This window comes from Schistocerca gregaria, chromosome 7, assembly GCF_023897955.1.
Source record: "Schistocerca gregaria isolate iqSchGreg1 chromosome 7, iqSchGreg1.2, whole genome shotgun sequence".
Classification (NCBI taxonomy): domain Eukaryota; kingdom Metazoa; phylum Arthropoda; class Insecta; order Orthoptera; family Acrididae; genus Schistocerca; species Schistocerca gregaria.
Window position 1 is genome coordinate 515,687,938 of NC_064926.1, and position 15,631 is coordinate 515,703,568.

Here is a 15,631-nt window from a genome sequence, read left to right on the forward strand (position 1 = left end):
AAGTGAAGAATATCTTAGAAATGGAGGAGGACATAGATGAAAATGAGGTAGTACATATGATACAGCGGGAAGAATTTGACATATCACTGAAAGGCCAAACCCGAAATAAGGCGCCTAGAGTAGATGATATTCCGTTACAATCACTGAAAGTCATTTCGAAACTATTCCGTTAGATGTGCAAGACGTGTGGGACTGGCGAAATATCCTCAAATTCAAGAACAAGGTAATAATGCCAAATCCAAAGTTACCAGGTACTGACAGATGTAAATTTTACCGAAATAGTTTAATAAGTCATTGTCCAAAACCAAACACGATTATTTATAAAATAATGGAAAAATTGGTAGAAACTAACTTCGGGGAAGATCAATTTGAACTGCAGAGAAATGTAGGAACACACCAAACAATGCTCACCCTACGACTTCTCTTAGAAGGTATGTTAAGGAAAGGCAAGCGTACGCTTAGAGCATTTGTAGACTTAGAGAAAGCCCTAGAAAGAAAGCCTTAGATAGTGTTGACTGGAATAATCTCTGTGAAATTCGTAATGTAGAGGGATAAAACAAAGTGCGTGAAAGGGTATTTACAACTTGTACAGAAACCAGACGACAGTTAAGAGGCCAATGCGTGATGGGGATGCAGAGATGAAAAGGAAGTGAGACACGGCTGTAGTTTGTCCTCAATGTTCTTCGATCTGTACACGGAGCAAACAGTTAAGGAAATCATGAAAATGCTCTGAATAGGTAATAAAGATTAAGGAAAAGAAAGAAAAACAGTGATGTTCGCTGATGACATTGTCGTTCAACCAGAGACAAAAAAAGGTCTTGCAACAGCAGTCGAACGTAGTGGACAGTGTCTTGAAAGGAACATATAAGATGAAAGTCAACAAAACAATGATAATGAAAAGTAGTTGAATGAAATCAAGTAATACTAAGGGATTTAACTTATAAAGCTAGGCAAGAAAATTAGTAGATGCGTTTTGCTGTTTAGGCACAAAATAACCGATGATGGCCGATGTAGGGAGGGTACAAAATGTTGACTGGTAATGGCAAAGAAAGCTATTGGGTTAATAAAGTAATATGGCAGCTGAAGTAAAAAGGATATAAAATTTGGACTGGAGATGGCAATAAAAATGTTTCTGAATAAGAGAAGTCTGTTAATACTGAATATTGGTTTAAGTGTTTGCAAGACCAAACACTATATGACTGACGAGATCCAAGCACCGTGCATGGGCGGTATCAATACCGATGGCCGCTGAAAGCTATGGATTATACTAACTGTGGAAGATGCCCACCAGTAGGGCATTTCTCCTTTCATCAATTAAATTCAGTATATCCTGTGATATCCTAAGATTAATTGGGCAGTTCGCGTAACTGATGAGGGGGTAGTTAATAGAATTGGTAAGACAATAAATTTGGGCAACATCTTGACTAAAAGAAGGGATCGTTTGATGGGGCACATTCTGAGACATCAAGGGATCACAGTTGTGACGACCAAGAGATACATTCAGTAAGCGTACTCAGAAGGGTGCAAGTTGCGCTAGTTATTCGGTGATGACAGGGCTTGAACAGCATAGAGTATTGTGAAGTGCTAAATCAGATCAGGCTTCGGACTGAAGAACGCGGTAACACGTAAAGCCCTAGGATTACTTTGGACACCTCATTAGGCACCTAGAAATATCTTAGATGCGATGGTACGCCTTGGGCTCCCTTCGACCTGAGGAGAGACTACAAATTTGTAACGACTGTAACAAGAGAATCCTTAGAGCTTTTATGAGTAGGAAACTTGATACTAGAGATGAGGCAAATATATACAGATTAAGGACTGATAAATTTTTTTTTGGAATGTATGTGCATAGCTGTGGCAGGACACCATTGTAGCACACTTCTGTTACGAAATAATACAGTGAAAGTTTGAAAATAAAATTGGCATCAAAGAATTTAGAGTGCCACCAATGTAACTCTTTCTTCACCAGTTATTTCACCGTAAATTAACATTCACGGCAGCCGTTACAACGGAGTGTGAAGAAACGTAACCGGAAAGCAACCGCCTTCTGCTGAGTTTGACAGAGGGCAACGAAGCGAAAAATTAAACATCCCTGCCAGGACAACCTATCCTGTTACTCGACAGGACTGGTGAGTATGTAATCGGTTTGTCGTATTATTACATTTATAGCATATTAGCGCAGCTCTATTTAACCATTTAAATATGTTTACATTATACTGAGAATTTAAGGGTTCGAAGTAAGAAGATGATAATAATGTAAAATTTAATTGGTAGCAACACGAATGACAGTAACGTATATTGTTGGCAGTTATGACTCACGTGAGAAGGGTAAATATTACGCAATGGAGGCCACGGCTGTCATTGTCTTAATACCTTATTGTGTCTTGAAACAGACACACAGATAAACAAATATAAAATTACTGACGTCAAAGCCTCGCCTGACGCATCTTCTTCAGTATATACAGCTGGTCGTTTATCTGGCCAATTTATATGGAAGTTCGGAGCGTTTAGTATAAAAAGGCGGTGATGCTTTCTGAGTTTATCCTTCGAAAGAGCAATCGTTAACAGTAAGTTGCTTCCTCTTATTCTCGTATATCGTCTGTGCATCTTTCTCGTATCTCTTTTTAGTTTTGTAGGTCGTCCATTACTTCGGAATCGATGTCCCCGCTATGATTAAGGGACTGCTATTTTTCTGACTAAACATTGGCCTAAACAAATAGTTTTTCGTCGTGTTGGCGAAGCTGAATATCGAAGTTACAAAATCAAGAAGCTTGAGTATGACATGCAACTGATGACTTGTCTCGTACATACAGTTATCATCTTCTAATTAGAGTAAAGCCGTGTGGCAGTTTGGACTGGGAGACGCCTACGAGGATGTCCAGACGCCTCATTAGTAAGACTTTCATGTATCGCGCGCTACTGCGGCATTATTTCATGAAGTGCGTATATGACTGGAGTATATGTGAATATGAATGGTGCTTGTAGCGTTTTAGATCGCGTTTATTGATGACGGAAAGACAGGGAATGGACAGCGTGTAACCTGGTGCCGGCAGAGAGTCTACTCCCGTCGATTATCAACGAAGTGGTCGTCGAGATTAACCACCCCATGCGACTGACTAATCATCACAGACAGCGTCATATGACCATAACATATGAGAGGCTGTGAGTAGATTTGAAATTTTTAGCCAGGACGTCCCCGCGAAGTCTGGTGGAACGTTGTACACTCCCTCACCCTCCCCCCGCCCCCCCCCCCCACCCCATCAATGTGGCGCACGTGTATGCTGCTGCGCAATTTTTTTTCTGTCACCACGAGGAATCGAACCTTTTACCTCCGGGTCGAAAACCATCGAAAAATCATGCTTCAGAAACGACAATGTTTTCCCGTGGAGCGTCGTTAAGTTTATTCACAATCGCTGCCTCATGTACCATTAGCAAATGGTGACTTGTTCAACCGTCAGAATATATACTGTTCTCAAACATATTGATAAAAAATTATTGTATAAATCTAATTCAGTACTCTGATTTAATATAACATTATGAGGAGAGAATGTATTCTTAAAGTTGAATCGGTAATTTAGCTATTTAGGCCGTAACTGTTGCAGTTATGTACCCAGTTTTCGGGCGTAGCTCTTTGCTTCCACATCCGCTTTCACCACTGCATGTCGACGTTCCTAGCGTCAGATCCTTACGTATTTGACAACACAGGGGTAGACGTTACGGTGAATTGAACCACTTAGAGCTCATTCACCGACTCACTTTGCAGGAATACAGTTAGTACTTCTAACACGTGGCTGCCTTTTCTCCTGCAGATGATGACTTCCTCCCTGGTGCTGGTGCCGCTGTTGTTGGCTGGGGCAGTCCTGGCTGACACCTGCACGCTGCCCGAAGCCTCCACAGAGACCTTCAGCGTCACCACGGTGAGTCCCCGACACCTGGCAGTCTGCTTCTGGCCATCTACATCTTCATCTACATCTACATGGATACTCTGCAAATCACACTCAAGTGTCGGGCACAGTGTTCGTCTTACCACGTTCACAATAATTCTGTATTACTACGTTCTCGAAGAGCGCGGGGAAAAGACCAACGCCTATATCTTTCCATGCGAGCTCTGATTTTCCTTATTTTATTACGAAGATCGTTCCTCCCTATGTAGGTCGGCGCCAGCAAAATATTTTCGAATATGGAGGTTAAAACTTGTGATTGACATTCTGTGAGAAGACTCCCCCGCAATGAAAGACACCTTTACTTTACTGCTGCCCTCACGAAATCCTAATCATGTCAGTGACACTCTCTCACCTATTTCACTGTAGTACAAAACGTGCTGTTCTGGTTTCATGTTCTCGTCGTATTATGTTCATTATATTGGTAAGGATCGCAGACCGCGCAGCAGAACACCAAAAGATGACGAACAAGCGAGTTGTGGGCAGTCTCTTTAGCCAGATGCCGAGTAACACCATACTCATTGCCCCCCTCATAGGCAGCAGTTTACCTTAATGTGTTAGTCTGTTATGTCTTCAAAGTACATCATCCACAAATAAACGTATCTCCGTTCAGCAGTTGGCTCCCATGCTCTTCTTCATCTTCTTCCACTCTATGGGATACGTTTATCTCATTCCAAAACCAAACGAATGTAACTAAACTGTCTTCATCTCTTCATTGTTTGTCGTATATCCGGTCTCCAAGTCTGATTACATTCTATCGCGTACGTGGCGACTTTTTCATGTGGGCACAACGTTTTTGTAGGTACTGCCTGTTGTTTTCATTTTTAGTAGCTGTCTTATGTCTTCACTTCTCATTCTGTCTGTTAAAGTTAATTAAACAAGTGACCGCAGAATCGTTATCTCCATGTCAGCTGCTATCATTGATAGTCTCTTTCTTTCCTTTGTATCCAGTTTTCACTACCATACACAAGAGAAAACTTAGACATTAAATTGTGTAGCGTAAGCGTTATCTCTTTCCCTATAATTCTAACAAGATAGCTCCATAAACCAACATTTATAACGTTATATTTTGATTCATACCTGAATTACTTATATTTATTGATATCTCTTAACTGATACATTTAAAGAAATTTATTTGCTCTGTTATCTCAGTGTTCTACGCTATATTGCTCTTCTTACGTGTATCACTTCCAGTGACTTGCTTTTGTTTTATTTATAAACATAACCAGTCGTTAAGTCTACAAATCGTTGAACAAATTAAACTCGTTTTCTTGTAAAGTGCTTTCACTCTCTGCTTGGGCAACCTGCTCGTCCGCAAATAAAATACAGTTAATACGTCCCAATTATTTTATCAGTCCTACCTTATCGTAGATTTTCTCATAGTGTTGGGGGAAGCGGAAATTGAAATAAATTCGCATCTGCACTAGATGTATATTGACTAAAACAGCAATGCTCCTCTCATAAAAATGTTTCTGCTACTGGATGGCGATTTCTTTAAAGACAATACGAATAAATTTTATTAATCTGATCATCGTCCTTTAAAACAGACGTGAGACTGTGTGACAAGTGCAGACGTCTTGTGTGTGGTCCGCAGGAGCACAAGAAGTGGTACCAGCAGTACCGCTACCCTTCAGCAGCCCTGGACCCCCTGGGCTGCCTCATCCTCACACAGGACCCTGGTGAGGCTGCTAACCAGATGACGCTCAGCGGTGCCTTCAGCCAGGACCCATCGTGAGTACTCCCATACTTGATCTATATACGACACCCGTAGCTATGGTGATGTGAGTCTCCTACTATTGACTGAATTAGTGATTTTGCCTCACACTTGGTTCGGCTGGGACTGCAAGTTCAGAGGAACTTTTCGAAAGAATAAACTTGTCACATATCGGATCTCGAAGGAGGAACATTTGGAGTTTTGCATTCAAATACTGAAAAGAGCTTTCCGGATCACGTCTCACGACCAAAATCAAAGATTTGCTTCTTCCAGTTCAGTTTTCAGTCAAGTCATGAATGGTAACTGATGGCACCTTCTCTAAAGCGTTTGCACTTTAAAGGAAAGGGTTCAGCGATTGAGTATCTATCTAACCCTTCATTTATACCTTCAGTGGAAAGTACAAAACAGACTGAAAATTCATGCCGGGTACAGATCTGGTTTTCGATCCCGAGTCGGTGATAGGATTTCGTGTGTTACTTATTGCTTCTTTCTCATGTAGTCGTGGCTTTTTGACACGAAAAATGGCAACTTTGAGCTGTGATTGGCACAGCAGCTCTCGCTATAAATCTGTACCTTCAAAGGTCGGAGGAAAGCAAGTCATCATACAATAATACAACGTCAAGTAAATCACTGTGACCTTCCGTGTTTTGGATCGTGGCTGGCATTTATTTCCTGAAAAACGTGCTGCAGATGGATAGTAATTATCGGTTTTTATACCTGAAGAAAGGTATTCAGAATTAAACGTACAGTCGACAATGAGGTCCTTCGAGGCAGTGTGGAGGAGCCTACAATGGTTTAGAAAAAGTTTCCGAAAACGTATATATTAGTCACTTTCAAAATTTCACCGCTACTCCTCCAGAATATGATTCGTGTTTTGATCACGTTGTCGCGTTTTTGTCGATGGAAAATTATTGGCAAGTGCGAGTGTTGGCAACTGTGAAACTGCGAGGGTGAGAAATATCCAGTATCGTAGCGTCATCACCACCTATGATATAAAGTCCGCAGCTCGTGGCCGTGCGGTAAGGTTCTCGCTTCCCACGCCCGGGTTCCCGGGTTCGATTCCCGGCGGGATCAGGGATTTTCTCTGCCTCGTGTTGACTGGATGTTGTGTGATGTCCTTACGTTAGTTAGGTTTACGTAGTTGTAAGTTCTAGGGGCTGATGACCATAGGTGTTAAGTCCCATAGTGCTCAAGGCCATTTTTTTGAAAAACAGAAAGATATAAAAAGATGGTTCGTTCACTGTTACATGATGACAATTTTACCCGTAATGATATGCTTTGAGAGTTCCTTCGACAGTTGTGGTGGCTGAAATCTAAATTGCTTTAGATACAGTAGAAAACATTTACCTGGGCTATGGTTCATCAGTGAAAAAAAAAAAAAAGACTTCAACGCTACTACATTCACATTACTGTAACACATATGTCTTTAGCACAATGCTTTACGGAAAAATTAAAGCTTGTTATGAACATACCGTTTCAGGGCTGCTGTAACGGCCGACGTCACTATCGAGGGTAACAGACTTCACAGCACCTACTACGGCAAGTGTGAGTACCTGTCCCAGAACAAACTTGCTAACAGTAAAACGTTTTGTTGCCCAGCAATCAGATGCATTCTTTATTGCTCTACAGTGATGGGACAATCTGGGAGAATAATGTCTTACTTACGTCTGTCTCTGATACGTTTTACCGATTCTTTATATTTAGTTTCATAAGCTAAGAAATGAGTTACCTACCAGTTATAAACGTGTGTTCCAGACGGTGAATTGTTGACCGCTGAGCGAAACCTCGTCTATGGAAGCGCAGACATCTTCATTGAACACTTCTGCATGGTGACTGGCGGTAAGTTGTACGTTTATGTCTCACAATTGTAGAAAATTTGATACTGTCACAATGATGAAGGTAAACGATTGCTACATCACTCCAATTATTGCTAATACTACATAAGGAAACTGAGTTTCACATCTGTCTCAACGCTATTCACAGACGTACAGAGCCCTTGGAACGAAATCCTTAAAGAGAAATATGCGTTTCCACACTGTACTTCGTACGTCAGTCACTCAATTTGTATGACCATGTGTACAACTAGTAAGTTGTGGTGTTTGCGGTAATTATATGCTGCGCATCGGATGATGAAGGAAAACTCTGATGAAAGTGCAGCACGCACCGGAAGATTATATAAGAAAAGAGTATTATTGATGCTGTCACGTATATTTCTAGCGTATCAGTCTGGATTAATACACAGAACTACAAGCGGTGAATCTATATGATTAGTGTGAAGTTAATTGTACTAAAAAGTAGATTATTTTACTCTCACTTCCACAGACCTCCCCTATTAATGAGTACGTTATTTTGTACGATGAACTAAGTAGCGTTACATTTTCTTACAACTCCAGACGTTGAAGATGAAATGAATGGTTGCTTACACTTACACCCATACCGTGTAATCCGCCTTTCACAGGGTGGCTGAGGTTCCTTTTGCTATCACTAACATTTCTGCCTGTTCCCGTTCCATTCGTGACTGATATGCGTTAGGAACCTGTGGGCCTACACATGAGATCGGATTTCTCCCTCCTGTCATCGTCATTATGTGAGCTTAAGAGTGTAACCTGAACGTATTCATAGTTTCGAGTCGCACACTCATTTTTTATGTGAGGGGCAATGTGGCTGCACTGCTCTAGTCGCTAGACTCGCATGGAAGTTTCTGTGAGCGGTGTACTGCGATAAATTCGTTGAAGATGAATGAATAGTTAGGTACTCTGTCAAAAAGAGGTCATAATGCTCCTCTTGACGTTCTACAATTGTGGATGTGTACTGCGGACACATGAACATCATTACTATTAATCCCCAATTGAGGAGAAACATAAAGTGTGGAATTTGACTCTGTAACATCTGTTTAGAGTTTAGACAATTTAGAGGGCACTGGGTCAGAAAATTAACTTCCGAAAGCCAAAATCGAGGTAGAAACCAGACAACCTAAAACCAATGCGGAGTATAGACGTAAATATACAGTGATAAATAGTGACAATGTTTTCATGTTAGAACTAATGTTATCATGCTGTGTGTAAGCTACATGGTGAAGCACATAGATTCTTTCGTTTTGTTTACTTCTAGTACTCTTTACATAGCTTTAATTCGTACTTAATATTCGATGGTAAAAGAGATACTCATAACTTACTCTGTTTCCGACTTTTTCAGACGAGATGACATTCATCTTCACCACTGCGGAGAATCCGAGTGACGATCTGATCAACCAGATATGGACTGAGGTCGACGCACGCCCTGAAATCGACAGATCCAAATTCCAGGAAGTCAGTTGTTAACCGATGTCGATCTCTGAACTTAAATAAAACAACTTCTGCATAAGCAATCATTGTGTTTAATTATATTTCCTGTTCCGTATGTTAGTTAATGATAATGTAGAATCTAAACGTTTACATTCCATTTTTAAAAACTCATGCTCCCCAGAGGAATGTATTGTCGATTAAGAAACGTTTTGTCATGAGCTCATGGTCTGCACACATCGACATTCTAAGTTAATTTTAGTATACCCTAAAACTGGGAGGAGAACCAAGTTATTTGTGGTGTGCTCTCAGAGACGGTGCATATCTGGGCCTGGTTCCACAGTACAATGCCGCTGCCAGGAGTGGTCATCGTGTGCTAAAACGACAATGTACAAATCTCTGGTAGCTACGTTATTACAACAGGAAGTTGTATACAAGGGAAACTTCCTGGCAGATTAAAACTGTATGCCCGACCGAGACTCGAACTGGGGACCTTTGCCTTTCGCGGCCAAGTGCTCTACCATCTGAGCTACCGAAGCACGAGTCACTCCCGGTCCTCACAGCTTAACTTCTGCCAGTATCTCATTCTGTATACAAGAGATCTGTAAGAGATGTAAGACCTGAAGTCGTAAGGTGAGGGAGAGGCGGCAATATGTATTGTTTATTACAACTTTTAATGGTGTCATATCTATCCTTGTAAATGTCGTGAAGAAGACACCAACCATATTTTCGGTGGTTGATAAAAGTAAATTACTCCCTGCAGATTCAATAGGACAATGTCTATGAAAAGAAGTCAAAGGTATAATTACATTTCTAAATGTTTTTGAATGCTGGGAAAATCACGTTTAATACTGAAACGTTTACAATGGTGTGTTAAAAACACAAAAGTTGGGATGTTGTATCTCATCTAGATTGTTTGCCATTTTTGCATGCTGTCTCCCTTTGTCATCTACATCATCTTAAACTAAAGTGAATGCTGTTTATGCGTCGCTGAGGAGTAAAATAGAAGGTAGAATCACGTTATTCAGTTATTTTCTTATTTTACGTATCTTCTGTTGTATCAGTTCCATTTCGTAATGTGAAATGAATATTTTCCCTTCTAAATATCATGTAGGTCCTTGGCTGCTATTTCCTTGGCAATATAGTGTAATGTGAAATAACGTTTCAGCTGGCTGTGCTTTCACAGGTAGTTTTCTTGCGATAACAACTCGGTTGTTAGGTCCGCTCGGAGTAAAAGAACATCGTATTTTCTTTTATTGACTTTATTTTACACTTCCTCTATTACGGTAAAGCAAACTGAATGTCCGCAGATCCATGTCACAGACAAAGAAATTTATACGGATGATATTTTCAGAATTTTCCCAATATCTAAGCCTGTTACGACACTTACTTCTTGCTGTTGTGATCTGGAAATCAAGTTTTTGTACTGAAATTTTTAAAGTATCTCGCTCTGAACTTCAGGATACGCTTCTTTTTTTATGACGCTTTCAGTCGGTACAGAGTTTTCGTTCATCTGTTGCTCTTTAATGTGAATTTCGTTTCGTAGTAACCTATTTATACGAGAGTAAACAAGAAGTCTAATATGAATCGGCAGGTATTAAATTGTACTTTTACACTGTTGAAAATACAAGAGGAGGAATGGAATTAAACTACTTATCATAAAAAGAAAATAAATAAAAAAGCTTCCGCAGCCAGTGTATGTGTGGTATTATGCAGTTACGGAAAGCCGCAGGTCCTTGCTCTCTTCGATTAACGTTACTAGACGGTAGTTTGTGTAACGTTCTCTCTTCTTTGTAGCATTATGCATCTTACGTAAAGATACCCTGGATGCATTTCGAAGGCCGGTCAAATAAGGAAATGGGTTGGGACAGGTTATCATAGAAATTAGTATCAACGAAAGTGATTAAGTGGACAAATATTTTACAAAGCAACTGTGGTGTTGGTGTCAGATGCTATTGTATCCACTCATAGCGTTATTGTATACACAAGGATCTTGTAACCGCTGCAGGCTAATGTGGATCCATCCTCTCCGGCCATGCACTGAACACTATGCACACATTCATCTGTGACACGTAATTGTCTGTGGAGTGTTGCTGTTCAGTGTGAAAATTATCACTTCTCACCCCACGTATGCACTGGCCTTTCTGAGCGCTTGCACAGGCTTCAGTTCACAAACATTTTTCTTACCATAAGGTTGTTTTTGCTCCTATATAAATCACTTGAGTCATGAAGCTTTAGTTACGCGGTTCAATATGTGTGATTTACTATTTGGATTCAGAACGTTGTAACGTGGCATGTAGTTCACATAGATCCTACCAAACATATCAGCGCTAGACGGCATGAAGTACGAAAACCAAAGGTATATTGTAAATTGTACACTTTACTGAAACATATGAAACACGTGAGGAATTCTCAGCATCGGTCCAGTCTACTCCCCTTAGAAGGAGAGTTTAATTAAATTAAAATCATATATTCAATATCAATTTCGGACTGATTAAGTAATCACTTCAGGGAAAGTAGTTATGTGCCTATAAATTCATTAATTAAACAGCTGATCAAATCAATCAGTTATTGTGAGCATTAAAAGCAGCTTTCCTCGCCAGCTGGAACCGCCGATAGCTCGGCTGTGTAGAGAGCCATCGAAGAGTTGGGTTGGAGTAATTTTTCTGTTCACCAAACAAGAATCCAGAAAATTCAGAAGATGCCGAGAATCAATAGAGTTAACGGTCGTTAGCTTCAAATTGAAGCTGCAGCCATGCCGACGCATTAAGCTCACCAGTTCCATCCGCTTTCGGAGAACTAGCACCACTGCAAGTTCCTCAAACTGAGCAACAGAAAACCGAGCAGCCGCACCAGCCAAAAGCAGCAAGGACCGCTTTACTGCATCTCCCAGACAGGTTGGATACGTGAACCACTTTCTATCGGGACGCACACTGCTGTGGTGCGTCTAAGTGCCGAGAGAAGAACTCCGAGTACTATTCCATTGCTCTTCATGTCCAGCTTCACTTAGTTATTAGTAATGTAGGCCAGTTGCCTCCACTACATTGTACATGCGTTGCCTTCTTCAGTTCGGAAGCAGCAATGTTTAGACTTAGTTAACTGCAGTTGAGAGATTTCATGATAGGGTGCCCATGGTAGTTTCGTATGTGATTGGGATGCAATAATGTTGTTTCCACCATGAGCAACGTCCGGCAATATTTCACCAATGCTAAAGTGTTAAGATTCGTAAGGCAATACCTTTGTAAGTGTTCGTACTACATGATTCCTCATGGCTTACAATTATGTTTCATGATTCTCATTTTCCAGAATTCATCTTAGGTTTTCTGATTATCAAATTCTCTACAGACGGGACACACACAAATTGGCCATAAATTTGAGGAAAGATTCAGACAAAGATGTTTTATCGTGGCTGGAAGTCATCACTGAAAATTATACCCAACTCTTATTAATAAAAATAACATCAAAGTGATCCTCCTCTTCTGTGGGAGAATTGTGTAGTCATACTATCAAGGCTTTCACGACCAAATGATTGATGATCCATGAAATTTTTCCATTCCTAACGTTTCATCCAGTGATGTACTGTCTTGGAGATTAACATGCAAACATGGAACAAATATATCTAGCAATAAAAAGATTATCATTTGGAAGTGGGTGAGAAAACACTCGATTATTACCAGAACCGCCGTAAATACTATGAATTTCGCCCATGTTTTGCGACCAGAACGTAGATTTTCCCCTGTCCCTAAACATAATGCTTTTACTTCGCTTGTTGGACATTAGACAATATTTAACAACAAATTTAAGGGCAGTGATATATAGGGATTTATCGATTGTCTGTCACTGGAGCCTTAAATATAATGTAATAACAAGATATCAGTGGACAATTATTAGCGTGTGATTAAAAAAAAGATTAAGGAAGGAACATGATGAAGAAGACCATTCAATCGTCAGAAACACATTTACCTGATGGAAGAAGAGAGTTGGGGTAACCTATTAAATTACAAAGGAAACGGAATTAAAATGCATACTGCTTTGAGATTACACATATCGATGAGCAGACAAAAAATTATTTTGTATAACTACATGTTTTATTAATTTTTTAAATTATTGTAGTGTGATAGAAGGAAATAATACGTTTTGTATCTCATGTATAATTTAATATGTATGCAGCTTAATTAAGAAAAATGAATAGATCACTTTCAACCACAAAGAATTTTAACATATTATTGATATTATTAATATAAATATCGCATCTTCATTTCATTCTAATGTACTTATTTCAGCAAAGATTTTAATACTGTAGTATTGTTCAGATTTTGGTAATTTATTTCTCAAATTTACATCTAAAAGCACATCAAACAATATGTAACATAGCATAAAGAAAATGTTCGGCACTAAGAACTAAATAAAATCTATGTTGATTCATAAGAACGTGTTACTGTAGGTACAGATGGCCTGCTACTACTGTCGGCCTCTTTGTCATTATCATCATCATCATCATCATCATCTTATCACATTATTATAGTTACTTACTTGTTTTTCTTCAGATTAATCTGGAAGACATACTGACAATAGTTAAGCTATGCATTAACATTTCTAAACATTTAATTCTTGCATTTCAGTTCAATGACACATTTAACAAATAATAACATCCATGTGGTTTCTAGTCTCCTCTGATTTGGCCACAGCGTTTAAAATGAATGCCCCCAGGGTTCCAGTGAAAGAACGCGATCTCTTATGACCTCATTGTAGAGAGGACACTAAACTCTGATCTTCCTTTCTTCTTCCCTTCCATAGTTACAGGGAAATATATCTATGGCAAATGAAATACTCAGGTTACTCTGCGACTCTATTTTATTGGCCATATACTGATAAAAAGCACTGATCGCATAAATAATTAAATAATTGCCCATCTTGTGTGAACAACTTCCTATCCAGGCTTTCAATATGTGGGAGGAAATTTTTGGGAGCGATATTCCGTTCGATTGGTTATACACCAGCATGAGGTATTTGAGTGTGTGTGTTAAGGCAACAGCGAAATCCAATGGTGCGACTGCCTCAACCTGTTTCAAGGTCTTTTTTCTGTCTTTTGTTTTTTAATGTTAGCGGCTCATCTGCTCCATATCGACCAAAGATGTCTTTCGTTTCCAGAAAATGTTTTTGTTAGCTGTACACACTTCCGATTTCTATAGTTTTTGTAAGACTACAAGAGCGTGTATACAATGTAAATAACATATTACTATAAACATAGCTAGGTCTACTTTGGGTCTTCGGGTCGATACCACAATGCCAGGTCTTGTAGGCGATGACGTCTCGGTCGGCGAAAGATTCAAATCCAGGAAGCGACGCGTTTTTTCAGAACTAGCAATCGCTAGGGTAAACCTTCCACTACTGATTTCTATAGTTTTTGTAAGACATCATCACTGCACTAAAGACACTGAAGATGGAACAAGCAACAGACAGACAGTTCAAAATACGAATGCTAATCTCTTGTCCTGAAAGTCTTGTTATGAACGCTGTAATCTTATGTCTGAAAGTCTTGTTACGATCGTTGTAACTGGCAAACTGCACGATTAAATCGACAGTACACATTTATAATTCCTTACTTGTTATCCATAAACGTCCATCTGTTTGCAACATGAATCAGGTACGTAATTGTACCAATGTATTAAAATATACGACGGTCTGTCATAAGTGTTACAGAAATAATTAAAAAGTGTTTAATGAGTATCACAGAAAATGAAGAATATTCAGCACAATCTTGCTGCAAAAGGTCATGAGACGTAAACAGGATGACCTTCCGATGTGTATAGAAAATAAAACGACGTACAGATAACACTAAAACAAATATTTCCGTAACTACTGCTACTCTTCTGTAGATCACTAATGGATACCTGAAAGAACATAAACTATCAAACTCGTGTCTTACATGATCACATCACTAAGAAATCATGGAGCTGCTTCAGCCACACGAAGCTCGTTGATCGCAAAACGCACGAGAAGTTTCTGTTGTGTACTAACCACAAGATGGGCTTATATTTCGAAACTACGTACCTTGTAGGCACTTCTGAGGAAACAGTATTAGATTCTCTCTCACAGACAGACGATGATCAACGTGATGGTAAAAAGGTCATGTTCTGGAACTGAAAGGTGAAAGTCTTATGATTCATTCGACAAATATGTTGCCGTACCCCTGCATTATTTAATAAACGTAAACATGGTGGTAGTAGACTGCAATGTGATTTTTATTGAATCGTGCGATTAGCTAATTTGGACGATTGATTAAAAATCACATTACATCCTACTACGGGCCGTGTTCAGATTTATTAAGCCTATAGAGACTGTCGATCTCCACAAATAGAACATTTTAAAAACATGCGTATATGTCATTAGATAAGAGTAAAAATAATTATTTATTTGTGTTCACAAACTTTTGGCTCTTTGGATGCTGCCCTTGGCCTTTCCTGTCCTCCGTAGACTCTCTTCAAGTGTACCATGTGAGAAACTGATAACACGGAGCAGACACAGGTCTTGGCATAGCGATGTGCACTCTAACGGATGGCAGTAGTATCGCGTAAACAAGGCATTATAGGGCAGTGCATTGCTGGGACTTTCATTTGTACTGAGGTGCTTCATGTGAAATGGTTTCCGACGCGATTATGGCCGCACGCGGGGACTTAGCAGACGTTTAACGC

General features: G+C 39.7%; 1 protein-coding gene across 1 annotated transcript; it reads left to right on the forward strand.

The window, feature by feature from the left end:
* Positions 1 to 2,537: 2,537 nt before the first annotated feature.
* On the forward strand, positions 2,538 to 9,022 carry LOC126282019 (uncharacterized). The gene is made up of 6 exons (XM_049981411.1): positions 2,538 to 2,567; positions 3,810 to 3,917; positions 5,536 to 5,672; positions 7,136 to 7,200; positions 7,411 to 7,494; positions 8,851 to 9,022. Exons 2-6 carry the CDS (start codon positions 3,810 to 3,812, stop codon positions 8,973 to 8,975), a joined length of 519 nt encoding a protein of 172 aa, XP_049837368.1. The 5' UTR covers positions 2,538 to 2,567; the 3' UTR covers positions 8,976 to 9,022.
* The last annotated feature ends 6,609 nt before the right edge of the window (positions 9,023 to 15,631 follow it).

Excerpts from the sequence above, each read along its gene's own strand:
- LOC126282019 (XM_049981411.1), top strand. The coding sequence starts at position 3,810 with ATGATGACTTCCTCCCTGGTGCTGGTGCCGCTGTTGTTGGCTGGGGCA. Across the intron at positions 7,201-7,410 it reads CAGCACCTACTACGGCAAGT|ACGGTGAATTGTTGACCGCT; the intron begins GTGAGTACCTGT and ends CGTGTGTTCCAG. Across the intron at positions 7,495-8,850 it reads CTTCTGCATGGTGACTGGCG|ACGAGATGACATTCATCTTC; the intron begins GTAAGTTGTACG and ends CGACTTTTTCAG.